The sequence below is a fragment of the Patagioenas fasciata genome, chromosome 24 (genome assembly GCF_037038585.1).
Source record: "Patagioenas fasciata isolate bPatFas1 chromosome 24, bPatFas1.hap1, whole genome shotgun sequence".
In the NCBI taxonomy this organism is placed as follows: Eukaryota; Metazoa; Chordata; class Aves; order Columbiformes; family Columbidae; genus Patagioenas; species Patagioenas fasciata.
In genome coordinates this window covers 6,468,374-6,495,779 of record NC_092543.1, presented here as the reverse complement: position 1 = coordinate 6,495,779, position 27,406 = coordinate 6,468,374, and the positions used below count along the sequence as shown (strand labels likewise).

At 62.5% G+C, this 27,406-nt stretch overlaps 2 protein-coding genes across 8 annotated transcripts; both read left to right on the top strand.

Moving 5' to 3' along the window:
* Positions 1–1,270: 1,270 nt before the first annotated feature.
* USP2 (ubiquitin specific peptidase 2) lies at positions 1,271–17,347 on the top strand. Of its 2 annotated transcripts, XM_071798760.1 has the most exons (13): positions 1,271–1,551; positions 5,358–6,124; positions 13,393–13,443; positions 13,732–13,855; positions 14,161–14,272; positions 14,353–14,463; positions 14,615–14,679; positions 14,768–14,871; positions 14,945–15,025; positions 15,166–15,244; positions 15,351–15,458; positions 15,655–15,775; positions 15,893–17,347. In XM_071798760.1, the coding sequence occupies exons 2-13, from the start codon at positions 5,399–5,401 to the stop codon at positions 15,978–15,980; spliced, it is 1,770 nt and encodes a 589-aa protein (XP_071654861.1). In that variant the 5' UTR covers positions 1,271–1,551; positions 5,358–5,398; the 3' UTR covers positions 15,981–17,347. The 2 variants fall into 2 exon arrangements, with proteins under 2 accessions (XP_071654861.1, XP_065711813.1); XM_065855741.2 differs by lacking the exons at positions 1,271–1,551; positions 5,358–6,124 and adding an exon at positions 10,251–10,710.
* A 576-nt stretch (positions 17,348–17,923) lies between these two features.
* Positions 17,924–26,371, top strand: LOC136111555 (complement C1q tumor necrosis factor-related protein 5). Of its 6 annotated transcripts, XM_071798779.1 has the most exons (14): positions 17,924–18,259; positions 18,363–18,474; positions 18,723–18,851; positions 19,206–19,367; positions 19,448–19,691; positions 19,786–19,916; positions 20,064–20,189; positions 20,341–20,417; positions 20,543–20,691; positions 20,876–21,006; positions 21,242–21,376; positions 21,532–21,659; positions 25,015–25,247; positions 25,331–25,525. In XM_071798779.1, exons 1-14 carry the CDS (start codon positions 18,074–18,076, stop codon positions 25,386–25,388), a joined length of 2,001 nt encoding a protein of 666 aa, XP_071654880.1. In that variant the 5' UTR covers positions 17,924–18,073; the 3' UTR covers positions 25,389–25,525. The 6 variants fall into 6 exon arrangements, 5 of the variants coding, with proteins under 5 accessions (XP_071654880.1, XP_071654882.1, XP_071654881.1 ...); XM_071798781.1 differs by lacking the exons at positions 25,015–25,247; positions 25,331–25,525 and adding an exon at positions 22,046–22,512; XM_071798780.1 differs by lacking the exons at positions 25,015–25,247; positions 25,331–25,525 and adding an exon at positions 21,733–22,512.
* Positions 26,372–27,406: the final 1,035 nt, after the last annotated feature.

The following is a 27,406-nucleotide window of genomic DNA, read 5'->3' as shown; positions in this document are numbered from 1 at the left end:
GGGGGGCAACCGCATCTGCCCACCTGGAGCACAGACCCTTGCGCCCCCATCCCATTGCTGCCCCTATCCCCCCCATCCATTGCGGAGGCCCCGTACTCCCCGCATTGTGACCTCAGGGCCAGGGCTGCCCACCACACTGGCAGGGGGGCAAAGCATGGTAGGTATGAGCGGGCACCCTGGGGCCCAGCCCTCCTCCGAGAAGGGAATTTCCAGGGCTGGGAGAACGCCTGGGAGCAGGACTGGATGTGCTCGTGCGCTGAATCTCCAAGCCCCAGGGCAGTGTGCCTGTCATTCCAGGGTCCTTCTTGCACACCCCTGTGCCTGCGTGCTGCCTGTGGGGCTGCCAAGGGGCCCTGCATCCTCTAGAGCAGCTGAGCACTGCTCCCTGCCTAGGGTCAAGGTGCCGCCCTAGGAGCTGGGAACCGCCCTTAAGTCTGACACCCCCAAACATCACTGGTGACTCCTTAGCGGGCTCCCAGAGTCACACTGACACATCCCTCACGTGGCTCTCCCTGTTTCAGGACTGGAGACAGTCAGGAGGGAGGAAGATGCCACCATGATTGCATCCCTCCTCATTATACTTGGCAGGTGCTCTCTGAGTCACGGCTGCCCAGGTGCCAGTGCACCGCGAGGCTGTGCCGCCCCGGGTGGGTCAGGCGTCAGGGAGCAGCGCCGGGTGGGTGCCACGAGGGGCGGGTGATCCCGTGCCCGCACCATCATCCTGGGTGTCCCCACACCATCATCCTGGGTGTCCCCACACTATCATCCTGGGTGTCTCCTGCCCACCTTTGCTGCAGGCTTAGGGGGTTCTTCTCCCTACAGCTTGGCCCAGGGAGGGCAAAACTTGGACCACCTTCTCCATTTACCTTGATGCTCTACTCCAGACCTTACTGGCAGCCATGGGCACCCCCTCGTTGTGCTGCCCTGAGCCCCGTATCAAGTTGTGTTCCACACCACTCCCTTTCTCAATCCTCTGTCCATCCTTTCTCTTCTGGACCCCCATCTACCTCCTCAAGTATCTCCCACACTTACCCTCAGTCATCTTTCTTCATTCCCACAGCCCCTACCACCTCGGTGGTCTCCCTGCCGAGCACACCCTTGCCATGGGCCATCAGGCCCCTTGGGTTCACGTCCCCTTTAAGCCTCCCTGAAGCTGGAATGTGAGAGTAGCATTTCGGCGCCCTGTGAGGTCAGATAAAGACACTATATTTATCTAGCTGGTAACCTGAGCCGTGAATTTCTGTGGCGGCGTTTTTATGCGGCCCCACAGCCCTCCAGCTCGGCCCCCTCCAGCCATTGCGTCTGCTTCCTGAAGGCTGGAGGAGCTGAGCCGTGGGGTGGCCTGTCCCCTGCAAAGGGTTTGGGTGCTGTCAGCCCCTCGGTGTCACTCGCTCTCCCCTGGCCCCAGGGGAAGTGCCCTGCGTAGGCACGCTCGGCTCCTCGCACCCAGCCCCACGGGCATCACCCCATGGCCAGCTGCTCGCCCCCTGCCATGCCAGCCTCGCAGCCCTGACCAGCCACCGGCCACCTGTCCCACCAAACCACGCACAGGTGAGTGGAGGGGTGCTACGGGGACGCTGGCCCTGGGGCGGGGGCTGCAGCACCACAGGCTCAGAGATGCTGGTAAAACTGACCCCCCTCTTCCTTCAGCTGGGTAAAACTACAGGGGAGAGGTTCGCAGGCTCTGCGTCTCTGGAGAACAGGTTCAGAATTCATTAACGAAAACTTGGCAGCTCTGTGCCAGCAAGCCCCGCTCCCCAGCACCTTCCTCACCCCCCAGCGTGGGCAGAGATGTGTGCCCAGGCACTTCCCCAGGGTCCCTTCGTTTTTCCCACCTACAGACCTCAAAGCAATAACATGCTATCGGTCTTACATTAGGGTTCCCCGGGGATGTTGGGTTTTACTGCCTGGGGGGGAGGCCCGGGAGTGGTGAGTAGCAGATTCTACAGCTGGGTGGGTATGTGTCAGCAGCAAACAGTGAGGCCAGGGTGATGACTCCTGGCCAGCACGTGTGGTGTGAGTTTGGAGGGTTCTCAGGCCCCATGGCTGGTGGGGGCTGGCCCAGCTACACACCTGACCTTGGGCAGGTCCTGCTGCTCTGGGGTGTGCAAACAGCAGGGGGACAGCCCTGGAGCCGGGGTGGCTTCTCCCTGAGTGCTGGAGCAGAGCCATGAGAAGCGTTCCTGGCAGCACCCTGGGGTGCTGGGGTGTCTCTCTGCTGATCAAGAGCACCCCTTCGTGATCCCGGTCCCTTGTAGGGATGACATGCTTTGCAGCACATTCCCTCCAGGTCTGCTCAGGGCAATCCTTCCCTGAGGGAGAAGCAAATACCCAGAGGGACCCTTTGCCTCGTCCCCCTTGGGGAATGGGCAGGAGGCTGTCTTATGCCTCTGCCACTGTCAGGTGGACACGGAGCCTCTCTATCCCAAACCACTTGAGGACCGAAGCAGGCAAGGTCCTTCACAGTGTCCCCCTCTCTGCCTGCACTGTTGCAGAGGGCTGGGTGCTCCCATGTAACCTCCGTGCTGGGACATTGTGTCTCAGGGGACAGGGGACACGGCTCCAAGCCTGCGTAAGCGAGAAGCAGCTGTGCTGTAACACCTTGGACAGAGCCAGTGCTGTGTAACCTGAGCCTGCGGGCTGCGGAGGGGACAGCTGCCACCGGGCCATGGCCAGGAGGGCTCCAGCAGGGGACAGAGGCGGGAAAAGGAGCGGGGTCTCTGCTCCTCTGCCTCCAGGGTGAAGGGTTTGCCTCCCAGCTTTGTGCTGAGCTTGCTGTTGGGAAGGCTGCTGGAGCTGGAGGCCAGGGAAGGACTCCCCAGCAGCCTTAACATCCCTGCAGCGCCCCAGCTCCCCGGTCCCTGGTGCTGGCGGCTGCCTGGCCACGTGATGGTGGACCGGACATTCCTGTGCCTCAGCTTCCCCCGACACCCTGGGAGGATGACGAGGGTGCAGGAGGCCTGACTCAGCCATGCCAGCCCCAGGGCTTCGCCAGGCAGCAGGAAAGCTCAGCACTATTATGGGCAGGGAGGAGCCAGGCAGGCCAGGAAGGGACGGGAGGATCCGGGGTTTTCTCACACCCTGTCAGCTCCTCTGGCTTCTGGCACACTCTGCTCTCCCACAGCCCTGGGGTCTGCTCTGATGTGAATGGGGACTCCGCAGCACAGGAGGTTCTAGCAGATGCAACAGTCTTCCATGGTAAGACCTCTCTTCCCACAACGCTAAAGGGTTAACCGCTGTATCTGGGGCAGGTTCCCCCTCCATCAGCTCCCCCCTGTCCCCAGGGCATGTGCTGCCCTGCAGAGACCTGTCCTGCTGCCAGAAAGCACCTGCTGCCCTCTTGCTCCCCAGTCACTGTCTCTCCTGGGGGCAGAGGTGCCCTGTGCACAGCCACGATTAATTGCTGCTGGTGCCAGCAGTGGTAGGGACAGCGGGCGGGCATGGGTGCCGCTGGCAGTGGGCGATGGCACGGTGTGCCCTAAGAGCACAGGCACTGCTGGCAGTGGGTGATGGAATTAGGCTGTTCTGGCACTGAAGTGCCTGTCCTGAGCCCAGATCATCTCTGCTGGCTTTGGGGATGGAAAGCAGCAGCAGCCCAAAGAGAGTCCCTGTGCCAAGCTGCTGCGTGTCCTAGCAGGGCAGGCAGCCAGGTGTGGACTCCCTGGGAGTCAAGGGGCTTCATCACTCTCACTGTGGCACCTGTGGGGAGTGCCAGGCCCTTGGCTGGGGTCCCACGGCCCTCTGAGCAAAATTCCCCACTGTGCATGTTGAATCCTGGCTGGCAGAACCACTCAAGGGCTCTCCCAGTGTGGGTGACGGTGGCCGCAGCCTGGCTGGGAAGAGCCAGATGTTTCATGGAGTACTTGCCTGGGAGCAGATTATTCACCCCTCAGTCTCCGTTCCCAAACAGGTCTGTGCACTCCACCTTGCTCTTGCTTGTAAATAGTTTCCTCTCCAGTGTGGGATGGTTGTTCCCTGGGCAGTAACGACAGCAACAGGGATGCATCCAGCTGGCCAGAAAGCTGAGCTGCCACGGTGGCTGGATGGTGCTTCTCACCACTGTCTCCTATAAGCAGTCCCAGTGTATTTCCGTGCTGGAGTTAGATGGGCAGGGGTGGCTGGGGGAGCTGGCACCACAGCCACCTCACCCCCCACCCCAGGGTTTGTGGAGCCAAGGGGGCTTGTCCCCACGATGTGTGGCTCCCTCCCACCACTCCAGTGTCACGGGGATCACTTTTGGCACACAGGCTGTGGCCGCAGCAGGGAGGCTGAGGGCAGCTCCCATCCCCAGGGTGAGGATTGCAGAGCAGTCCTGCTGGCTCCCCCAGGCAAGGGGAGCAGGCACACCTGGTGACTCCGGGGCTCTGAGCAGGAGCCTGGGTCTCCCCCAGGGTCAGGCAGGGAGAAATGCTGTGGTGGCTCGTCTTGACAGGGATCTGGTGCCCATCCCCAAGCCTGGATGCGCCCTGCGTGCTGCCAGGGCTGTGCGAGGGCTGGGCCAGGCACCGTCTCGGTCACCTCCCGGCTTGGAGCTGAGCCAGAGCCCGCCCCAGCTGGGCTGGGAAAAACCTCTGAATCAGGGTCATCTCCTGGGTGACTGGAGACTCTCCGAGCCACATGAGCCACTGTCCTGCCAGGGAAGGGACACCAGGCACCCAGGGAGCCGAGCAGCAACACCAGGACAGAGGAACCGGCTGGGGTCCTGCCCATCGCAGTACCAACTGCAGCCCAGGACAGGTAGGGGACCAGCCACCAGCCTGCCCGCGTGGATGGCAAGAACAAACTTTCCTCCAGCTCTGGACAGCCCACATTTGCACTGGAGGCTGCTGGCTGCCACGCTGCCCTGGGCTGTCTCCAGGCTGGCTCCGCATGTGCTCTGGGCTCCTCTGTCCCTGTCCTCCTCTGTTTCTCTCCTGCCTCATACAGGCGCCATGCAGCTGAAGCCACCCACTCCCTGTGGGGATGGAGTGCTGGGCTGTCACCCACCCCTACGGGCTGGTCCTGCCTGGCTGGCGGGGACACAGCAGCCACCTCACCAGGGGGTGCTGGTATGCTGGGTGCTGCTGGCTGTGCCCCAGGGTCCCTTCTGTAGCACGAGGTACCCGAAGGCACACAGATGGCAGTGCCAGCTGGACCCTGCTGTTCCAGGCTCTCCAGGAGGGCTGGCTGGAGCCATGGCCGTACTGCACCCCTCAGTCCCCCTGCACCCTTCATCCCCTGGGTTCCCACTGTTGCCTGCACACCCTCCCAGGGTCTCTGAGCAAGGTGGAAGGAGCTACTGGGTGCGTGCTGGTGGTGAGAACCCCGCTGTGCTCACTATGGTCTGTGGAAGCTGATCCTCAGCTCTTCTCTTGCAGTCAATGCCTCCAGGAGCGCCCTCTGAGCACCATCCTCCAGCATGTCCCAGCTCTCCTCCACCCTGAAGCGATACGTTGACTCATCCCGCTATGCCGAGACCACCTACAGCAAAGTGCCCGGTGGCTACAGCTCCTACACCTATGGATCTACCCTGGCCACATCCTATGCGGACAGTGACAAAATTGGCTTCAAAGCCAGCTACCTGCCCTCCCCCCGGTACCGCCACACAGGGCTTCCCCTAACCAGTGGCTACGACAGCAGCCGGTTGTCCCTGTACCCTGACTCCAGCATCCACCTGAGCCCCACGTACATCCGCACCCAGACCCGGCCACCCGGCGGTGGACTGAGCGGGGGTGCGTGCTACGGCTTCTCTGGGGTTCCCAGCAGCCCTACAGGCTACCTGCCCACCACATCATCCCTCAGCCGTCGTAAATCCATCAGCCACTCAGACCTGGCACGGGAATTTTCAGGGCTGCACGCTTCGGACAGCACCTACGTACCCACCAATGGTCCCCTTAGCACCCGGAACCGCCAGGAGCATGGTGCCCTGCAGGATCTCTACCAGGCTGCTGCACATTCTGACTACGTCCGCGGCTACCTGGATGGCTATGGGAGGAAAAACAGCTCCAGCAACCTCCCCACGAGCCCCCTCAGCCCTTCACAAGCTGGCCTTGGCTCTGCCCTGCCGCCCTCAGGCACCCGCTGCTCCAGCCAGCCCTGCGAAAGGAATGACGGCTACTGTGACGTGGCTGCCCGGGACCCCATGGTACGTGACACCTGCTGGGGCTGGGGGAGGAAGTTGGGCTGTGCTGGGTTATCTGGTCTGTGCCCACTTGTGCTGAGCCAGGGAGCCTGAGGCACCTTGCATGCTCTCCCTGGGGATCTCGGTGCATTGCTCTGTGCCTCAGCTTCTGCGTCTGCGCCATGCAGGGTGGCTGCTGACCGCTCAAGCTACACTTGCTGGCACAGCTTGCTGAGCCAGAGCTGCTGTGACAGTCATGTGCAGGCAGGTGGGTGTCCTCGGAGGGGCTGTGCTCACTGGGAGCACAGCGCAGGGGGCTCCCTGTGGGTGCCCTGTGTGCATGTGTGTGGGACAGTGGGTGATGGTACACGCAGGCAAACTCACACCCCTGTGCACGCAAACCTGCACAGGTGCACACATTGCAATGTGTCCCCGCACAGCTGACTGTGCCCACACCCCCTGCCCTCTACTCCCTCCTGGCCCCAGCCCAATGCGTGCCAAAGCAGGTTTCCTGCTGCCTCATCCCAGCTAGAGAAGGTGACATGGCCAGGCTGGGCACTTCCCCGATTGGAGACACCCAGCTGGGAAGGCTGGTTTGGCTGGTGCTGGGTCTGGCACAGTGACCAGCTGCCAGTCAGGTTTTTCACTGGTGCCCTGTGATGTTTGATGCCTGGCACAGTCTATCTCTGCCATCCTGGGGCCCTGTGCCCCAGCGCCCAGCACGGCCCATGGCAGCCAGGGAAGCAGCAGCTGCTCTGTACCACATAATACATGGTGGCAAAGCACCTGGTGCCCCAGGTATGAATTGGTGCTGCACCATCTTCAAAGCCTCAGCCCGGGCCAGGAGCAGGCATCACACATGCAGCCCAGCTCAGGCACACAGGGGAGCAGCCTGGTAATTTTCCACTCAGGTTTCCTTCCAAGATCTGGTCAGGCTCTGCTCGCGTTGTGTCCCACTCTCCAGCTGGCCTTCATTTACCTATGGTGGAGGTTGCTCTGCCCTGGTGCGGGGTCTGACCTGCCCTTTGCTTCTCTGTGGCTCTGTCCCACCATCATCCGCCAAACCAGGAGGATAAGGGCTGGTGGATACTTTCCTGCTTCCCTGTGAGCTGGAGTGGAAGTTCTCCCTCTCCAGCCAGTGCCCCATATCCCTCCCTGAGGAAACGGCTGCAGTGGCAGCGTGGAGGTCTGGCCCATGCCCTTGGGCTGGGGAGACACAGCTGGAGGCACGGGGTAGGGAGGAGAAGCATCTGCTCCTGCCTGCCATGTGTCTGCAGCTGGGGCTTAGCAGGAAAGGTCTTCCCCCGTCCCTCTGGAGCACGGGCACTCACTAAAGCCCTCACCACCACTGCTAGGGAAGGCATCCCCACCCTCAGGTGCCCAGACACTGCTCCCAGTGTGGGTGCCAGCCTGCTGCCATGGGATGGCCATGAGGCAGGAGGGGCTGTGCCAAAACCACAGCCTTGTGATCTGCATGCGAATGTAGCCGAGGACTTTCCAGTCAGGGCTGATGGGTGGCAAAGGTGAGCAGGGCTTGGCAGCTGGGACCGGGTGCTGGGGTGGGCACCCATGCTGGGGCAGCTGGAGAGGCTGGGTTGGTGACACTGCCTTAGGTTTCCTTGGTGCTTTGATGGACACACCTGCTATTTTCCACTCCCATGCTTTTTTTCCTTCCTTTCCCAAGCCAGGAAGCAAACATACCAATCATAAAGCAGACTCGGGTGCCTGCGGTCATGGCAGGTGCCGGAAACGAGCACAGGTTGCAGCCCCAGCACTGCCATTGGTTCTGCCCCATTACCCAGCCCCGAGGGCAGTGCCAGCAGCACACACTCCTGCTGGAGCCAGTGCGCGGTGGGGCTGGCTCCGTGCTGCTTCCCATCCCTTCCTCCTCAGTCGCCTCCTGCCTCGGCATTACATGAACCACCATCCAGAGGACTTTGCAGCCAGGAGGTGAGGGTGCCTGCGTTTGTTCCTACCCACACCATCACTTTGTGCCTCAGTTTACTGTCCCGCAGGGCAGCAGGAGACGTGTGCAGCTGCAGTGAGCGGCCATGCCTGCCCCGCCGCCGGCTCCATGCGGGGCTGTGTTGGCTCCTGGGAAGGGCAGGACCGGAGCTGTGCCGCCCCATTAAACACCCTGGGTGAACATAGGGTCAGAGGGCTAGAGCCACCCACAAAATTGCCAGCCGCTCTCTGCAGTCCCATCCTGAGCAGCTGACATTGCTGGCCTGCAGCCAGTCCCAGCCCTGCCTGCCTTCACGGTGCCAACCGGGCCTGTGGCAACCTCTGCCCGTGGCAGAAGGTCACCGCTGCAGAGGGGACAGCTGCGGGCAGGGAGCTGGCTCTGAGCAATGCCATTCTGCTGGGGCTCACCTTCTCTCTTGTGCTCCAGGCTTGCCCCAAGATCTCAAGTGCTGCTCTGGCTGAAGGGGAATTTGGTCCTTGTCTCAGGGCATCCAATGTCACCAGGGCACAAGGTTCAGCTGAACACCACTCCTCTCGCCCTGGAACTGTCTCTGCCAGCATGGTACATCCCCAGGGAGAGTGCTGCACCAGCACCCTGCATGGTGCTCAGAGCAGGCTGCGCACCTGGGCAAATCCTGCCCCCAGGCCACCCACCAGGCTTCAGGGCAGGATGGGGGGAGCCCTGGGTGGTGTGCACAGCAGCAGTACAGCAGTACACACACCGGGGAGCTGTGCCATGGCCCCAGGGCCCAGGATGTGACCTGCAGGTGCTGTGGGAGTGCGTTGCAGGGCACTCACGCAGTCTGCACAAGGCTGGTGGGGTGCACACCCCCACGTGCACACTGTGTCCCTGTGTGTGTACAGTGTACACACCATGGGGTGTGTATACATATACACATGCATGCACACGCAAGCAGGGATTATGACTAGCATCCCGTTGTGATGCAAAAAGCTGTGGCCCTGCAGATGAATAACGCTGCAAGATGCCTCCTCAGATATTTTTGCTGGTTCCAAAAATAGTCTCCCTCCCTCCCCGCCCCGTCAGCCCCTCCACTGGCTGTGTTGAGCTTGCTCGGCGGACAGGGGAGGCTGCATCTGCGGCAATTAGGATTCAGACAGCAGCCACTGGCTCTGGCTGGGGGTGTATCGGTGGGGGCTGAATGGGAGAAAAGCAGACTCTGCTTGGTGCCGCCGGTCCCTCAGCGAGGCTGGAGGCTCTGGCTGTCCTTGGAGCAGCCAGACCGCACTCCCTGCCTTGGTTGCCCATGGAAATTTCCCTGAGGGTTGGATAAGACACCTGGGCATGCAGAGCAGTCTCAAGCCTCCGTCACTCACCCTGCTGCGGTCAGAGGGGTGAAACAGAGGGAGATGCAGGACTGGAACGCAGGACACACGGGCTCCCTGCCAGACTTCACATCTGCTCTTGCTGCAGGAGAAGAGCTGGAGCCCTGCTGGCTCCCTGCCTCAGTTTACCCACTGCTAAGAGGGCGGACACCATAAGGGGTCTTTGCTCCACGCAGGATTTGCAGGGAGTTTTTCCCCAATGAAGGAAGCAAGGCACTGAAATACTCTCTGAGCTTGGTGCAAATACACCCCCCAGAGCAGGGGGGGTATGCACTCGCTGTCTGCTGTCGATCAGTTCCCTCAAAATGGCACTGCCTGGGAGCCTGGCACTAGCACTATAGGGAAGGCCCGAGACCCCCACATCACTCTCAGACAGCCATCAGCCTCTGGTTACAGGCACTCCAGTCACCCACATGCTGTGCGAGTGTCCCACTTTTACTGAGCCAGTTTCGGCAAGCGAGCCCCGCCTGGGGCAAACCCTCTGTCTTGCCAAGCACCCGCTCATCTCTCGGGCCAGCACCGTGCTGGCGGTACAGCGTTCCCCGGGCCCGGGGAGCCAGTCCCATCAGTCCTGCACCCCAGGAGGCTGGAGCGTGGCAGGGGTCGACCTGCCCTGCACTCAGTGCCCTCCTGGCCCCGGGATGCCAGCGCGGTGCCAGCGTCCGGGGGTCGCGGCGGCAGCAGCGCTGCCGAGAGCTGCCGGGCTGCGGCGTCCGGTGGGGCAGAGGGGCCAGAGGGCTGCACCGGGGCGCTGCCCGCGTCCTCGCCGGAGTCCCCCGGGGCCGGGGCCGGGGCCGCGCTGCCGCCAGCGGCTCGGCGTGCGAGGAGCGCGGCCGCGGGCACCGCCGCCCCTCGCGGGCCCCCTTAGCCGTCGGCGCGGCTGTACCACGCGGTGCGGCGGGGGCTGGCCGTCACGGAGCCCGGCTGCCGCCTCTCCACCCATTTGATGTCAGCGCCGCTCAGGTGCCGTCAGCCCCATAGCCGGCACCGGCTCCGGCACTGCACGCCTGAGCACGGCGCTGCTCCAGCGAGGAGGGGAGCCTGACCCCCCTGCCCCAAGCCTCGGCTAGCCCGAGGCAAGGGGTGCCCACTCGGCACCCCCCGACATTCCCCCATCCGCGGCTGGCCCTTGTCGTCTGGCCGTGCCTGTAAGGGCCACCATGAGGGACTCCTACACGGTGACGCTGCCCGAGGAGCCCCCTGCGCTCCCCGACCTTCACAAGGAACTGCGACCTCGTACCTCCATGCCGGGGTCCTTACTGGTCTCCACCTTCGTTGGGCTCGTCCTCAACAAGACCAAGGTATGAGCGCTGCAGCTGCCTGCAGCCCCTGTCCTCCAGCCTGGGGACAGAGAATGGGGCATGGGGAGGGGGCAGCCCCTGTCCTCACTGGGGAGCATGGGGTACCTTGCAGCATCCCCCTTGCTGGAGGATGGGGTGCCTTGGGTTGTGTGCCCATCCCAGCTGGCTGTGAGGCTGGGGTGCCCGGTGTCCTGCAGGAGGGGCAGGGAGCAGGTGAAAGCATGTGTCAGGACACCTGGGTCCTCCTCCCAGTCCTGCCCTGCAGTGACCTTGGCCAAGTCCCCGTACCCCATCCTACCTGCTTCAAGAAAGGGGGCCCTGGCCACACCAGCCCCTTGACAGTGTCACCAGACTGAGCTTGGCTTTTCCTGGAGGCAGCCAGATCTCCCTCTGCAGGAATGGCAGAGACAAGGGGCAGGGAGGGCGCAGTCTGGGCACTTATGTAAATCTGTCTGCTCGGGCTCTCCTGCTGCCCCAACAGGCACTTGGCATGTGGACCTGGATGGGGCAGGACAGTCTGGATCTTGTCACTTGTCCCCATCCCCTGTCCCCGTCCTCCTGCAGTGCAGCCTCAGGGACTCCCCAGCCGCTGCCGCGTGAGCCAGCTCTCCTTCTCCTCCTCTGAGCAGTGCCGTGTCCTAGATAAAGCCATGGACGGGCGAGGGGGATTAGCTGGAGTTGAGTCACCCAGGGAAGGGAAAACCGGGGGAGCCGGGGGGAGGAAAGAAGACCTCAGTGCACACAGGTTTGTGCCTTGGTATGGGAGTGCCTGGTTTCCCCTCACCCCAGCCCTCCCCTGGGCTTGCTCCAGGCTCTGGGTGGGCAGCCTAGGTCCTGGCCTGGCCAGGCAGTGGGTGAATGCTAGGACTGTGGGGAGGTTGGCACCCAGAATAGTGGGACACTCCAGTCCCTTCTAGCACATGGCAGGAGCTGCCCAACCAGGGCAGCTGGATGAGCAGTGTCCTGGTGGGGATGATGGTGGCACACTGAAGCATCTCGCAGGAGCTGCTGCTACCCCCTGACACCATGACCTTCCCTGCAATAAGTGTGGGGACATGAGCAGCATGCCCTTGGGGGGATGGCCCCTTGAAGGGACTGGGACACAGACCCACCTCTCTCACTGCCTGCTCAGCCTTGTCTGCTCAGGGACCAGAGCCAGGCCAGATCCTCCAGCCATGTTGCGTCACTGACCCACCACAGCCTGGCACCCCTTGCTCAGCTGAGCCTGACCCCAGCCTGGAGCTCCTTGTCTGGGGATAGGTGGTGGGGTTACGTGGCGCTTTTGCTCACCCCCCAGCACTGAGCGCTGGGGCTGGCTGTGGCTGGGGTAACCCCTGTGTGCTGGACACTGCAGAGGCACCTGCATGGCACACAGGGTACCTGGTGGGTCTGGTAGAGCTGTGTGTGCCCACACAGGGCAGCCTGGTCCCCGTTGATGCTGGTCCCCCGTGTGGTGGGTGATGCCTGCACCGTCGCTAAGGAGCACGTGTAACTGGATCTGGGTTATTTTTGGCTGCTGTCAGGGCTGGGTGCTCAGCACCTCCCACACACGCACCAGCTACTGCTATTTCGGAGCTGCTGGGACCCCTCCCCTCCTCTTTTCCTCCCCCTCCTTGTGCCTGGAGTGGGCAGCTGGGGTGTTTGCCTGAGGATCCTTAAAACCTGATTAGCTGAAGGGGCATGATCAGCAGTCTGACCCCATAATCCCTGTCAGCCCTGGACCCTGCTCCGCGGAGATTCACCCCACCACTGTCCTCTGTGATGGGCTCACACGCAGGGCTGGGAGCAGGACCCCTGGGTTGTCACCTCTCATCCCCACCAGCACCTGGTCCCTTACACTTGGGAGCGGGGTGGGCAACCGTGTGGCACCTCAGACCCCTCTGCACTCTCAGTGTCTCCAGCAAAGAGTGGCAAGGCCTCCTGGCCCCAGTGCCTGGTCACCTATGCCTGTTTCTTCTTGGTGTGATCCTGCCTGGCTCAGGGAGTCCTTGGGGAGCTGGAAGAGCCCCACGGCACAGGCGCAGCACAGCCAGGTCAGAGGGTGGTTGGGAGGGCACTGCTGGGTGTGCAGCCCCGTCCTTCAGGCTCACTGACTCAGGGCTGGGCTTGCACTTTCCCAGGTGAACTTTATCCTGCAAAACAGCTGTGCCAATGTCTGGGCTGTGCTTGTGCAGGGTGCCCTGGAGGGGACACCCAGAGTGGACAAGGTGGGCAGTGATGGGGCACTGTGCGCCTCCTGCAGCTGGAAGGCAGGCATCGGGCACTGCCACCCCCCAGTGTCCTGGGGCACAGGGTTGGCAAGGGGAGACAGTGGGGGTGGCTGCCCTGGCCTTCAGCCCAGGGCATGGGGCAGCATTGTCACCAGGCAGGGAGGACTTTGAGCCCTGCTCATTGTCCCACACCAGGGAGCTGAGCAGCAGCAGCAACCGCGCAAGTAGGATGGGTCAGGCCGGTCATGGCTTCCTACCCGGTCCTTGGCCATGCTCCTGCATGCAGCCGGTGCAGAGAGAAGCTGTGGTGCTGGCTCTGCCAGTGATGCCTACAAGGGAATAGGGCTTCTGCATGCACTTGAGGGTCTGCTCCATGAGGATGCTCCTGGCACCGTGGCCTCACTGGGCTGCCCACAGGCACAGCCAGCCTGCACCAGGCACTGTCTCAGTCCTGTTCTCTCTCTCTCTGCAGAGCTCCAAGGCAGTGCAGGGGCTGACTGGCTTGCGAAACCTTGGCAATACGGTGAGTGCTTACCAAGGCACCTGACTTCACAGCCCCAGCTCACCCAGTGCTCTTCTGTGGGCACATCTATGGGGCAGTGGGGAGCTCTGTCCCTTCGCCTCACCCTTAGCATCCACGCTCTCACCCTGACAACTCCCTGCTCCTGATGGTGCTGGTGGAGGAAGGATTTCCCATGCTCTGCACTGCTTCATCCCCATCTTCTGCCCACCCACCCCAGGTGTCCCCTTGCCACTGCCTGCCTCCCTCTGATTCCTGTTGCCATGGTTTTTTCTCTTCTGCCTCCCCCAGTGCTTCATGAACTCCATCCTGCAGTGCCTGAGTAACACCAAGGAGCTGCGGGATTACTGCCTGCAGAACCAGTACCTGCGGGACCTCAATAACAACAGCCGCATGCGCACTGCGCTCATGTCAGGTAACCGTCAGTCACCAGCCCCTGGCTCCAAACCAGGCAGGGCTTCCGTGCCTCCCGTCCCTGCAGCACATCCTTGATCCCCTGGGCCACCCTGTGTCCTGGGGGACCCCCACCCAGAGGTTGGTGCTTCTCCTCAGCCTTGCTGGGGCAGGCACTGTGCTGTGGGTACGCAGCCAGTGGAAGGACCGGGTGGTCCCGTGGGGACCGTGGAGCAGAGTGCTGATCTCTCTGGGGGGCACGGTGAGGACATGCCACCAGGGCTGGCCGGGGATAGCTGTGCCACTGACCTGCCTCTCTGTCCACAGAGTTTGCAAAGCTGATTCAGCTGCTCTGGACCTCATCCCCCAATGAGAGCGTGAGCCCCTCTGAGTTCAAGACACAGATCCAGAGATATGCCCCCCGCTTTGTTGGCTACAAGTAGGTGTTGTTGGTGTGGAGGTGGCAGGGGGGAGCCGGCTCCCTGCCGCCACTCACTGGCTGTGCCCCATGTCTTGCAGCCAGCAGGATGCACAGGAGTTCCTGCGGTTCCTCCTCGACGGGCTGCACAGCGAGGTGAACCGCGTGCTTGTGCGGCCACGGGCCAGCACAGACACCCTGGACCACCTCCCGTAAGTGATGGCTGGGCCAGAGGCTGTGGACGAGCCCCATGCACAAGCTCACTGCTTGCAAGCAGAGGCATGGGTCCCTCTGGGATGGATCACAGGGTCTGGCATCCCCCAAGTCACACTCAGTACTGCTCTGTTTCCCAATTTCTTGCAGTGACGACGAGAAGAGCCGCCAGATGTGGAGGAGGTACCAGGAGAGGGAGGACAGCCGCATTAGTGGTGAGCAGGGCTGTGAGGAGGGCAGAGCTGGGCTGGGAATGAGGTTGGGAACTAGGGGTCTCACCCTACTTTGTCCCATCCCCACTAGACCTTTTCGTTGGGCAGCTGAAGAGTTCTCTGACCTGCAGTGAGTGTGGCTACTGCTCCACAGCCTTTGACCCCTTCTGGGACCTCTCCCTGCCCATCCCCAAGGTAAGGGGTCCCTGCTGACCCCTGTTCCCCTGTCCCACACACACTGTCCCTGACCCACGCTGTGCTCCCACAGAAAAGCTACGGGGAGGTGACCCTCATGGACTGCCTACGGCTCTTCACCAAAGAGGATGTGCTGGATGGGGATGAGAAACCGGTACGGGGTGTGGGGCATGGAGACAGTTGGGCTTGCCTTGGTACAGGCTGGGCCCCTTTCCCTCCACATCTGTGTTGCCAGGACTGTGGGCTCAATGCCTCTGTTCTCACCTTCCTGCTTGTGCTGTTTGTCTACAATAGACGTGTTGTCGCTGCAAAGCCAGGACAAGGTGCACAAAGAAATTCAGCATCCAGAAGTTCCCCAAGATCCTTGTGCTTCGTATCCTTCAGGCAGAGGGATGGGCCAGGGGCTGGTGCTGGTGGGAGGACAGGTGGTTCCTCATGGGCTCCCCTTTGTCCCTTGGCTCCTTGACATGATCCCCCAGACCTGAAGCGCTTCTCAGAGGCCAGGATACGAACGAGCAAGCTCACCACCTTTGTTAACTTCCAGCTGAAGGACCTGGACCTCCGGGAGTTTGCCTCCCAGAGCTGCAGTGAGTGCTGGCGTCTCCTGGCTGTGTTCCTCGCACCCCCCAGGGTGCTGCAGCCATGACAGGGGGCAGAAGCACAGGGGGTGGGAACCACAGACGCTCATTGTGCCGGTCCCTTCTGGCCACAGCTCTGTGCTGGCATGTTGTGGGCACCTGGGCAGCAGCCAGCACTGCTGAGCACCGCTCTTGCTCCCCACAGACCACGCCATTTACAACCTCTATGCCGTCTCCAACCACTCGGGCACCACCATGGGGGGACACTACACTGCCTACTGCAAGAACCCCATCTCCAGCGAGTGGCACAGTTTCAATGACTCCCGGTAAGGCTGAGCATGGGACGGGGGCAGCTTCAGGCTTGGGGCAAACAGAGACCCCTTGCCAAAGACATCCCAATGCCTCGTCCCCATTGCTCACAGCACATCTCCCCATTTCCGCAGTGTTACCCCGATGTCATCTAGCCACGTCCGCAGCAGCGATGCCTACCTGCTCTTCTACGAGCTGGCCAGTCCGTCCTCCCGCATGTAGCCAGCCCTGCCTCCCTGGGGACATGCTGCACCACCCTTAGAGCCAGCTCCTCCAGGTTTTGGCCATTTGCCCCCCAGGTGCAAGATGGAGGCGAAGAGGAGAGAACCTGAGGTGGCTGCAATGGGAGGCTGGAGGTGTCCAGGAGCAGACCCCAGGCAAGGACACTCCAGCTCTGAACTGAGGAGGGCAACCCGTGGCAGGAAAGGGCCAAGGCAGCTCAGGCACCTCCTGATCGCTGCCATTTGGTTTTTACCTTAGTTTCTTCTTCTTTTTTTTTTTTTCCTTTTTTTTTTGTTGGTGTGTAATAAAAACACTGAGGCAAGGGACTCTGCGGGCATGGGGCTTCCTGCCCCATTGACAGCCAGAATCTCTGCTCCCTTGGAGGAGCACCCAGTGCTGGGGACCCAGGAGAGCCTCCCACATCTCTCCTGGCCTCTTGGCACTCCCCTGCTGCTTGGCCATCCCAGAGGATTCATGAACTGCTCCTGGCCTCCTCCTAGCGCTTCTGAACCTCCTGGCGAAGGACCCCAGCCCTTCAGTTGCCTCCGTCCTGTCTCAGGCAGCACGTCCCCACCAGCTGCCCCTGCACACTCCTCAAAACAGCCTGTGTTCAGGCCCAGACTTACAGACAGGACGGATGAGAACATTTTGTGGAATTTACATGTATTTATAGTGGACTTTGCTCAACCTGGAGCACCTCACCGCTTCCTGGCTCTCCAGGGACTTGTGCCGGCGGGTGCTTCCGGTGGATTTTTACCTGCCTCCTCATACAACGGTGCCTTAAACCATTTAGGGGAGCAGGAGGCCATTGGGGTTGCACAAGAGTGTTCATCCTGCAGAGGAGAGGGAGGGGAGGACAGTGGCTTTCTGGGACTGTCTGCAGTCGGGGCTTTCTTCTCCCTGCAACTGGGAGCCCCGCTGGGTACCCAGGGGTGTGCGTCCCCACCCACCCAGCTTCTCTGTCCCTTAGCTAGCAAACGCCAGTGGCCTTTTTAGCCTTCTCTCTAATTTATTCTCCTCCCTTTCCTGCCTTGCCTGAGGTGCAGCGGGAGGAGAGATGGGCCCAACCCAGCACAATCCCAGCCCCAGTCTGCAAGGCAGCTACATCCAATCCAGCAACCTGTCCTGCTTTGCCCTCACTGTCCCTGTGGGCACAGGCTGAGCACTCTCACACCGTGAGCATCCCACCGCCCCTGGAGCACCCCGGGGGGCTCAAGGGAGGGCAGGCCAGGATGGAGGGGCTGCCCGCGGCAGGTACCGGACGGGGGCAGCGTTGCTGCTTGGCAGGTGGCTTGTTTACTGTGTAAGCAAGGTGGGCAGGAAGTGTCTCAAACACGTGAGACTCACAGGAATAAATTTTAGCTTGAACAGGGTGCTGTGTACATGTGCTTGTCTGTGGGTTGGCAGGTGAGGGACCGTGTCTCCCATGCCCAGGGGTTTTCCTGAAGCAAGGGAGATGTGGGTGCAGGTGGCAGTCTGTCTCATCCAGCCACGCATGCCCAAGTGCGGTGGGAGCCTTTCCTCCTCCTCTTGCCCAGCAGAGCTCCCGGCACTCATGCTCTTCACCCCAAGCCCCTGAACAATGCCCCCTTTCTCCCCTGCTTAGGGATGGAGACCAGCACCAAGGCATTAAGGGGCAATGGGAATGCAGACAGTTGGGCTCAGGAGCTCGGTGCTGGGGAGGCACAAGGGAAGGAGGGACATGTTCAGCCTAGGCTCCCTGACACAGCCCCTTCAGTGCCACCCTGTGCTGGCAGGGAGCCCAGAGGCAGCAGACAAACCAACAGCCCTTCTGGGCACCTGAAAGCAGGGTCCCTGGTGGGACGGGGTCCCTGCAAGGCAGGTGTGAGCATGCCTTCCCCTTTAAGACTCTGGCTCTCCGTGCCAGAGCCTGACCTCGGCTTCCTCAGCTGAGCTGGATTAACTAACGGGGTGAGGGGGAAGGGGCCTGCAGAAGGGACTGGGGCTGCCAGCCTCCCAGGGCTCCCCACACTTGCGGCAGGGTGGCCATGGCTCCTGAGGCTCTGTGGGGTCCAGCACTGGGGTGGCACGTGTAGGCACAGCTGGCACTGCCACCATCTCTGCCCTGCTGCATGGAGCAGGGGACCCCAAGCCGCAATGGGGGCAGCTGGGGGGGAGCAGGTGGTGGGGCAGGCGGCGCTGCCGGGGGGCAGAGCGTGCTGGGGAGGCTTTTAGCCAGGCTGCGCCGGGAATCATCTGCTGCCATGAAAAACTGCACCGAAATCACGCTTTGTCCTGAGGCTCTGGACCACAGCAAGGTAGGGCTGAGGGTGCGGGTGCTACCTAGGGGTCCCCACCTTGCCACCTGTAGGTCCCCACAGCATATTTCTCATGGTGCCACCTGTGCTCACTCTCCTACAGACCGAGTTCTGCAACCCTGTCTTTGAGGGCGAGGAGCCTCAGACAACGCTAAGCATGGAGCACCCACCAGACAAGGACAGGACCAGCCCCAAGTCATCCCCAGATGGCCTCGGTACTAGCCTGGGGGCTTGTATACACGTCTGTCCACAGGGCCACCAGAAGCAGCTGCTGTTTTGGGAGTGGGGTGGTGGGACAAGTTCTCTGCAGGGCTCTGGGGCTGCTTAGGGGACCCACTAGCACCTGGGGACAAGAAGTTGGGACATGTCCAGCCGTGGCTCAGCCAGGCATGCAGGGAGGAAGCAGCGTGGGGCTATGGCTAGTAGCACCCTGGCTCTGCCTGCTTTCCTCGCCTTCCCGCAGGTCAGCAGCTCTGGGGTCAGGTGGGCTGGCAGTACCGTGCTGACTGCAAGTTCACCTGGCTTTGTGTGGCTCTGATGAGTGCCGTCCTCCTCTTCCTCATCGCCCTCCTGCTGGGCATCGTCATCCACCGTGAGTGCTCAAGCAGGGAGAGGCGGGGGATGGGGTAGGGGACACAGAACCAGTTCGGAGGTGGACAGGGGCACAGCAAGAGCGTCCATCCTACTTGGGACCTCCTAGGGTCTGCCCATCCTGATGAGATAGTGCCCCCATGCACAGGAGAAAGGAGGATCTCCACTTCCCCAGGTTGTGGCAAGGTGACTGGCCCCTATGAGAGCTGTGTGGGATCCCCTGGGACCTGCACATGTGTGGGATAGGGTGGGAGCACAGGACATGGGGCTGGGTGGGCTTCCAAAGCCCCTTCCCTGTACCGCAGCCATCTCTCTCTGCTGGGGCTGAGCTGTCCCTGCTCTTTCCTGGGCACAGAGCTGACAACCCCGCAGCTACCCAGCGCCCCAGCTGCAGCCCTGCCCGCCCGCGGCACTGCTGCCACCACCGCAGCACCCACCCGAAGGGACTCCCCAGCCCCCAAAACAGCTGCCATCCCAACCCAGAGCTGGCTGCCCACAGCCAGCACGGTGGCACCAGGTAAGTCCCATGTGGGTCAGGGTGCTGGGGTGGCAGTGCCCTGCAGCACTAGCTCATGTCCACACTGTTGCCCTGTGCAGTTTGTGGCGGGACCCTGCGTGGCCCTGAGGGCTCCTTCAGCTCCCCCAACTACCCGGGCCCCTACCCACCCGATGCACTCTGCATCTGGCACATCAAGGTGGGCCCTGGCCTCGCCATCCAGCTGAAGATGGAGACCTTCAGCGTGGAGGGCACTGCCTCCTGCCTCTTCGACCGTGTGGAGCTCTATGAAGAGCAGGGGTTTGGCAGCATGAATTCTACCCCGGCTCAGGGGAGCCCAACCAGGTAGGGCTCCTCGCACCCAGGGAATATGGTGGTGCAGTGGGGAGGGGGCAGCATCTCCATGGGTAAGCAGTCTCACCCCTTGTTGTACCCCCAGGTTTTGTGGCAATGTGGCCCCTCCAACCTTCAACACCAACTCCAACCACCTGCGCGTCACCTTCGTCTCTGACAGCAGTGTGGGTGCCCCAGGCTTCAGTGCCCGCTACCGCGCCGTGGCCCCCAGTGAGAGTGAGTACCCCCACCCAGGCACTGCCGGGACTCCTGGCTGCGGGCAGGCAGGGGGCAGCACCGGGGGCTCTCCCGCAGCGCCTGGTGGAGGGGAAGTTGCCCGATAGGATGCCACTACCAGCCTGGTTGTCTCTGCTTATGCTGCAGAGAGCTGTGCCTGGGACGAGCACTTGTGCGACCAGGGCCTCTGCCTGCACCTGGGCTTCGTCTGTGATGGCTTCCATGACTGCACGGACAAGAGCGATGAGGCCAACTGCAGCCTGAAGCACAAAGGTGGGCCAGCCCCCTACCTGCAGCCCAGAGCCCCTGCGGCACCTGGCCAGAGGGCACGGCGAGGGGCAGTGGGATGCAGGGGCAGGGGAGTGGGGAAATGGTGAAGGGAGAGGGGCAGGGGGTAAAGCTGCATGTGTGTGAGTCTCTCCAGAGTGTGGGGGCCCGCTGACCGCCTTGGAGGGGCACTTCTCCACCCCAGGCCATCCCCAGCCATACCCGCACCAGCAGGTGAGAGAAGGGATGCGGGCAGGATGGAGGTGGGAGGAGGGTGAGGGCAGGCAGGGAGGAAGGCAACCTCCCAGTGGGTGACCATCTGGCTTCATGGGTGTCACCGGCTGCCTCCTGCCCTGCAGCTGTGCCTCTGGCAGATCTCAGTGCCTGTGGGCCACGTCATTGACCTGCACTTCCACAACTTCAGCCTGGAGTCACACGAGGACTGCAGCTTCGACTTCGTGGAGGTTCATGACAGCACAGGCACAGGGGCCGCCAGCCTCATGGGCAGGTACAGGCACACCCCTGCTACCTCCAGCCCTGCTGCACCAACCTGGGTGCACCTGGCTCACGTGGCTCAGCTGAGGCACGATGTGGGGCGGTGAGGAAGAGCCACTGGAGGACAGGGTTTGGGCAAGTGTTGGTCGGCCCTGCTGCCCACCCTGGCCCCAACCCTTGCCCCGCAACCCTGGCAGGTTCTGTGGCCACCAGGTGCCACCCACCCTGACCTCCTCACGCCATGTCATGACTGTCCTCTTCGTGGCAGACGAGGGAGTAGCAGACGATGGGTTCTTTGCCACCTACCAAGCCCGCAATGCCACAGAGAGTAGGTAGACAAGCAGGGATGAAGGCTGCTCAGAGGGGCTGTGCAGGCACCGTCCTTGGGGGTCTTCAAGGCCAGACTGGATAAAGCCCCAGAAAAAATGCTCTCGATGAAGAAGAGCAGAGACAGGGGTGGTCAGCGTGGGAACAGGCTGACTCCCAGCCTTGACCAGCCTGCTCTCTGTCCATCCCCATGCCCGAGCCCACGTCCTGCTGTGCTGGCCCCTCTCATCCTACAGAGACCTGTAGCCCTGCAGAGTTCTCCTGTGGAAATGGTGAGTGCCGGGCACTGGAGTCTGTGTGTGACGGCTGGCACGACTGCCCTGATGGCACCGATGAGCTGAACTGCACTGGGGTCTCCTACCCACCCTTTGGTGAGTGCCACCCCTGGGTGCTCCACTCAGCCTCACCTGAGCCCACCTGGCCTGGGAGACACGCTGGCAGCTGCCCTGTGGCTACCGTCTGCCCGAGGCACACCTGGTGGGCATCGCTGCTGCTATAAGAAGTGAAGCACCTTGCCCTGTGGCAGGATCTGTCTGTGAGCCCGTGGAAGTGGAGATGTGCCTGGGGCTGGGATACAACGCCACCTCCTTCCCCAACATCTGGCTGGCTATCCCGGACCAGGAGGGAGCCGCTGAGGTGCTGCAGGACTATCAGGTGAGCTGTCTGGGGGCTGCACATGGGTCTGCCCACACCACACCATGCCATGCTCACCACCACCGTCCCACAGACATTGATGGAGCTCGCCTGCTACCAGCACCTCCGGCTCCTCATCTGCAGCCTCTTCGTGCCCAAGTGCACGCCGGATGGGGGTGTCCTGCAGCCCTGCCGAGCTGTGTGCCTGGCTGCTGAGCTGCGGTGCCAGCAGTCCCTTGGCCTCCTTGGCATCCTCTGGCCCATCAATTGCAACATCCTCCCCGACTCCAATGACCCCATAGAGTGCTTCCAGCCCTGACCCAGCAAGAGAAGAAGAGCAGGGGCTGAAGCAGCCTGCCCAGAGCTGCCACCTCACCCCAAAAGTCCATCCCATCCTCCTATTGCAGATACCCAGCTCCTGGGGTGGTCCCCATCCGTAGAACCCCATTGCCTGGCTTCTCCTTGCCTGCCCTGAGGTCAGCCCCTCCACTCAGCCCTCAGCTCAGTGCCTGGATGCCACGGGCTTGTGCTGGAAGGGCTTTGCCCGTGCAAAGTCCCGCTGCCAACCAACAAGGACAGAGGCAAGAGGGTTGGGTGCTGCATCTCCATCCTCAGCCATCACCAGGTGTGTTGGCCAGAGCTGTGCGATGTTCCCAGCCCACTTCTCGGCTTCAGCTTCTCCAGGCTGTGTGCCGTCTCTTCCCAGCAGCCCTCAGGTAGCTGCTAGCCTAGCAGGGGAACATTTAGTGGTCCCCAAATGGGGCAAGGCTGGGCCGAGATGGGCCAGGCTGCAGGCAGAAGAAAAGCCCAGACCTGCCCATGTCCTGCAGCCCCAGAGCCAGCAGAATAAACAGTGTGAGCAGCTGACAAACCAGATGGAGGAGCTGGCTCATTTGGGGAGGGTCTGTGTGTGGCTTGTGCCAGATCTGAGGGCAAACTGAGACATGGGCCAAGGGAGGGAAGCCAGAGCTGAAATGGAGGGGTCTGAGCAGGAATGTAGGGTCACAGGAGAGACTGCCTGGCTACAGCAGAGAATGGACTGCTGGCTGTGCCCTTGACAGACTGGGGGGCTTGCAGGGACCCAGAGAGATGGATGAGTCTTGAAGTGGGTCAGGCTGGTGGCCCTATGGTGCATGGAGGGGATCCTGTTCCAGCAAGGGCCGTGACCCTGCTGGCTTCGTTCTGGCCACGCTGGCTTCAGGCCACCCTGATGGCCGCAAGCCTGTCAACACTCCGCAGCCACAAACCAGCTCCAAACTGGCCAAAAACAACAGCCCGTTCACACCTTGGGAGAGAGGAGCCAGACAGCTCCCTGCCAGCATGCAGCCTGGCCCTGGGCATCTGGCACAGGAATGTTCAGCCAGCAATGTCACCCACACACAGGGAGGAGAAAGCCAGCAGTGCCAGAATGCTTCCTGCTGCCCTTTCTCACCCTGGGCCCGTGGGAAAGTCCCGTGCTCAAGTGGGGTTACTGGGAGCAGGACCTTCTATGGCCGGCAGCACTCTGCCCTTGCAGCCAGCACAACACTGCTGTTCCCGCACAGCCACCTCTGTGCAGGGGACTCGAGCCCTCCGGGCTCCTTTGCTTCCTGCATGTCCAGCTGCTGCAAGCCAGCTGCAGGGTACAGGGACTCCCCCCAGCCACAGCGCCGCCCCACCAGTCAGCGCCTGACCGTGTCCCTTGGATGCACTCTGTGCTGGAACAAGTTAAAAGCAAGCTGGGAGTGCCTTCGAAAGCCCGGCATGGTCCCAGCTTTGCCGTGTGCCCTGTGGTTCCCTAGGGTTAGCCCTGCATCCCGGCCTGACCGCAGCGCTGCTCTGCCTGGTGTGGCCTGCCTGCTGCTGCCCAGCGCATCCCTGCCTGCTCAGCTCCACAGCTGCCCCCGGGCACCCCCAGCTGGCCCCTCCGGCTCCCTGCAGGTGCTCCCGGGGCTGGCACTGCCAGCCCGCACATGCCCTGCCATCCTCCTTGCCTCAGCCCTGCTGCCAGGGACGGCCCTGAGGCTTCCAGTCAGGGGACCCGCGTGTTCCAAGGGCTCCCTTTTTCCTTCTGCTGCTCCAACCCTGCCCGTCTTCACTGGATTTCCCTCCCTTGGCCTTTCTCTTTTTCCACTTCCACTCTGCCGCCTGTTTTCTCTCATTTCCCTTCCCTCCATCCTGCTGCCTGGGTGCTCAGACGTGTTCAGCCGTAGTGGTTTGAAGCTCATACCTCCTCCCCCTTTGCCAGGCTGTTTGCCTTGCTCTCCCTTCCCCCTGCTTACAGTACTTCTGACACCATGGGATTATTTTTCTTTTTCCCCGTGTCTTGTAGCTTTTGGCTCCTCAGGCCCTTGATTTCCTTTGGAGTTTGGGAGGAGAGACGTGAGGAGGAGGGGGGGGGTGGAGAGGCTGCCTTTCCTAGGGCCTTCGTCAGAGCAAAGTGGTCAGGAAGAGCCACAGCCCTTCCACGCCGGAGAGCAGCCAGGCAGGAGCCGCGGGATCGCAGTGAGTGGGGCTACCCAGCTCTGTCCGCCCTGTGCCGGGGGGAGCTGGGGCTCGCTGGGGTCCTGGCTGCGGCGCCTGGGCGGAGGAGAGGCACTTTTTCTCCTCCTTTTCCTCTTTCTTGCAGCCGTCGCGTTCAGGAGCGGGGAGAGAGCTGCTTTCCCTGGGCAAGGCCACGGGGAAGGGGCCAGCGCTGGCTGTGGGGCTCCACTCTCACTGCGCTGATGTGGGAAGGGCTGGGGGCAGCCCGGGCAGCAGGGTGGTCACCGACACCAGGGTGGTCCAGCGCAGCCGGGGATGCTGCAGCCCAGACAGCCGTGCCCCAGGGAACCGGCCGGGTGTGGAGCAGAGCTGCCGGCAGCACAGATGTTGCCAAGGGCTGGGCCACGACGCAGCCCTGTGCTCCCCGAGCTGCCGCCCCGCCACGCACCGCCCGGATGCAACAACCCCACCCCACGCACGGCTCGCAGCTCACCCGCTGCCCTCCGGCTGACACCTCAACTGTCCCCCACCTGCACGCCCATAGCCGGCACGCTGCCGATGTGGCAGCTAAACAGCCCGCATCTGTACGCATAGAGCTTCTGCCTCCCACACGTGGCACAGCTCCCTCCCCAGCTCCCTGTCCCCGATAACCCCACGAGTCGTCCCACGGCAGGGCATGCCGGGTGGTTGTGGGATGGTGCAGCAGCACAGCTGGCGATGGGGATGCTGTGGCAGGTGCAGCCGGCAGTCAGGCCTTACTGTGTGGAGCAGCCAAAAAAGCAAGGGAGAAAAAAAGGAGGAACTGTTCCACACCGACCCTTGGCACCCACTCCCTGCTGGGCACTGCAAGTCTGTTTCCCTGCCCTCTTCACTGAGGTCCCCAGAGCTGTTTCCCCTCTCTGCTCCCTTCCAGCCCCTGCACGGCAGACAAGATGAAGCAGCTCTTTCTCCTCTTCCTCCTTGGCCTTGTCACCAGCTCCCTGCAGATAGAAGACAACAAGATCCCTGGGCTGTGCTCAGGGCAACCAGGCATCCCGGGGACCCCAGGCCTGCATGGGGGCCAGGGTCTGCCAGGCAGAGATGGACGAGATGGACGAGATGGGGCAATGGGGATGCCGGGGGAGAAGGGCGAGATGGGCCCTCCTGGTAAGAAAGGCTGGGGAGGGGGATTTGCAGGTGCCAGTGCTTGTAGCTTAGAAGTAACCCTGTCCCCCTTTTGCCTGCCACAGGAGCACCTGGTCCCCGTGGGGAGATGGGCAGCCCTGGCGTGGATGGCATGCCCGGTGAGAAGGGGGCACAGGGTGAGTGTGCGGTGGCCCCTCGCTCAGCATTCAGCGCCAAGCGCTCCGAGTCACGCAGCCCTCCGCTGGCTGACCAGCCCATCCGCTTTGATGTGGTGCTCATCAATGAGCAGGGCCACTATGACCCCACCACGGGCAAGTTCACCTGCGAGGTGCCCGGCCTCTACTACTTTGCCGTTCACGCCACTGTCTACCGTGCCAGCCTCCAGTTTGACATCATGAAGAATGGCCAGTCCATTGCCTCCTTCTTCCAGTACTATGGGAACTGGCCCAAGCCCACCTCACTCTCAGGGGGAAGCCTGGTCCGCCTGGAGCCCGAGGATGAGGTGTGGGTGCAGGTGGGTGTGGGGGACTACATCGGCTTCTACGCCAGCGTCAAGACGGACAGCACCTTCACCGGCTTCCTTGTCTACTCCTACTGGCAAAACTCCGCTGTCTTTGCCTGAGCCTGCTCTCAGCTGCGGCTGGAGCTGGGGCATGTGCCCCTTCCCAGACACCAGCACCCCAGGGAATGGTGTTCTGGGGTCCAGCCGTGTGGGAGCCAGGGCCCCAGGACATCCATCCTGCTCTGCTGCTGCCACCCAGCGCAGGGTGGGAATACAGCCCTTCTGCCACCCCACAGGTGGTAGGGAGTGTCCCTTCAGCAGCGCTGTGTAAGACATAAGTATTATCTTGTACACCCACCTCTGGGGTGAGGCACCCATGCCGGGAAGCCGCACTAACCTGGTTGTATGTTACTTGCCATAGCTACCTTGGCATGCAGCATACCCCACCGGCATGGCACCCAACCCCTGCTGCCAGCTTGTCCCCGCGCACAGAGAAAGCCCGGGCTGCCTGGCCGCTGGCACGGCAAAGGGCCCGTCTGCCCATCCTGGTACGTCCCAGGGCCAGCAGTCACCCCGCTCCCTGCCCTCCGGCAGCTCCAGCGCCTCCCTCTCCTCCTTCAGCCTCAATAAAAGGCTCCCCAGCCACGCGTGTGCCTGCTGCGTGTGCGTCCGTGTCTACGTGCCAGCTCCTGCCGGCTCCTTGGATGCCCGGGGGTCCCGTACCAGGCTCTCTGGGGTGCTGGCACCCCTCTGGGGAGGCTGCTCCCGGCTGGCAAGGGCTGCCCGGGTTGTTGGGGGCCCGCGGAAGCAGCGAGGGGTGCTGACGGTGTCGGGTCACCGGAGGGTCCCGGACTGGGGGACGCGAGGGGACAGTCCTGGGCCGCCGGGCGCTGCGGCTGGGCCAGCAGGAGCCGCTAGGTGGAAGCATCGGCATCTCTTGGCGAGGACACCCGCCGCTGCGACGGTCCCCGTGCACCCTCCCCAAAGCCTCGGGAGGGGAGTGGCGATGGGGGCCCCCCCCAGGCGGTGCCCCGGCTCCCTGCGGCGGGACGGCGGGGACCGATGCCTTGCTGGGCGTGAGGGTCCCGTTGCTTCGAGGGCCACCCCGGTGGGGGCGGGCTCACCCGGGGCGAAGCGGGGACCCTGGCCCCACAGTGGGGAGCGAAGGCCGGGGGAAGCGCTGGCCACACGCTCCCGAGAGGGGGCTTGCGGGGCCCTCTTCCTGCCTGCCCCCCTGCCAGCTCCGCGCTCCAGTGTGAACGCGGTGACCCGCCTCTGAGAAAGGTCCCTATTTTTAGCAGGGGAATGAAGAGCTTCCTCGTTCCTGCCCAAAATAGGTCCCTGCGGGGACCAGCCAGGAAGGGGGCTTTTGGCCAGTGGCCGAACTCATTAATGGTCCTGCTGCTGGAGTATATGCTCTGCCTGACCGTGGCGTGGCAGCTGGGCCGGGCTCCTCTCCTGATGATGCCAGCAGGACGTTGCAGGAGCTCAGCAGCCCAGGACCCCCCTTACACGGCCAGACAGCCACCTCTCCTCTGGGCCGGCCCCCCTGCTGCTCCCCAAGCCGTGCTGCATGGCGCTCCCAGGACTGCAACCGTGCCCATCTGGGATGAACAAACCCTGCAGTCCTGCTCACCTGCCCTGGGGGGAGCTGGGTCAGGCTGGCAGCAGCTGTGGG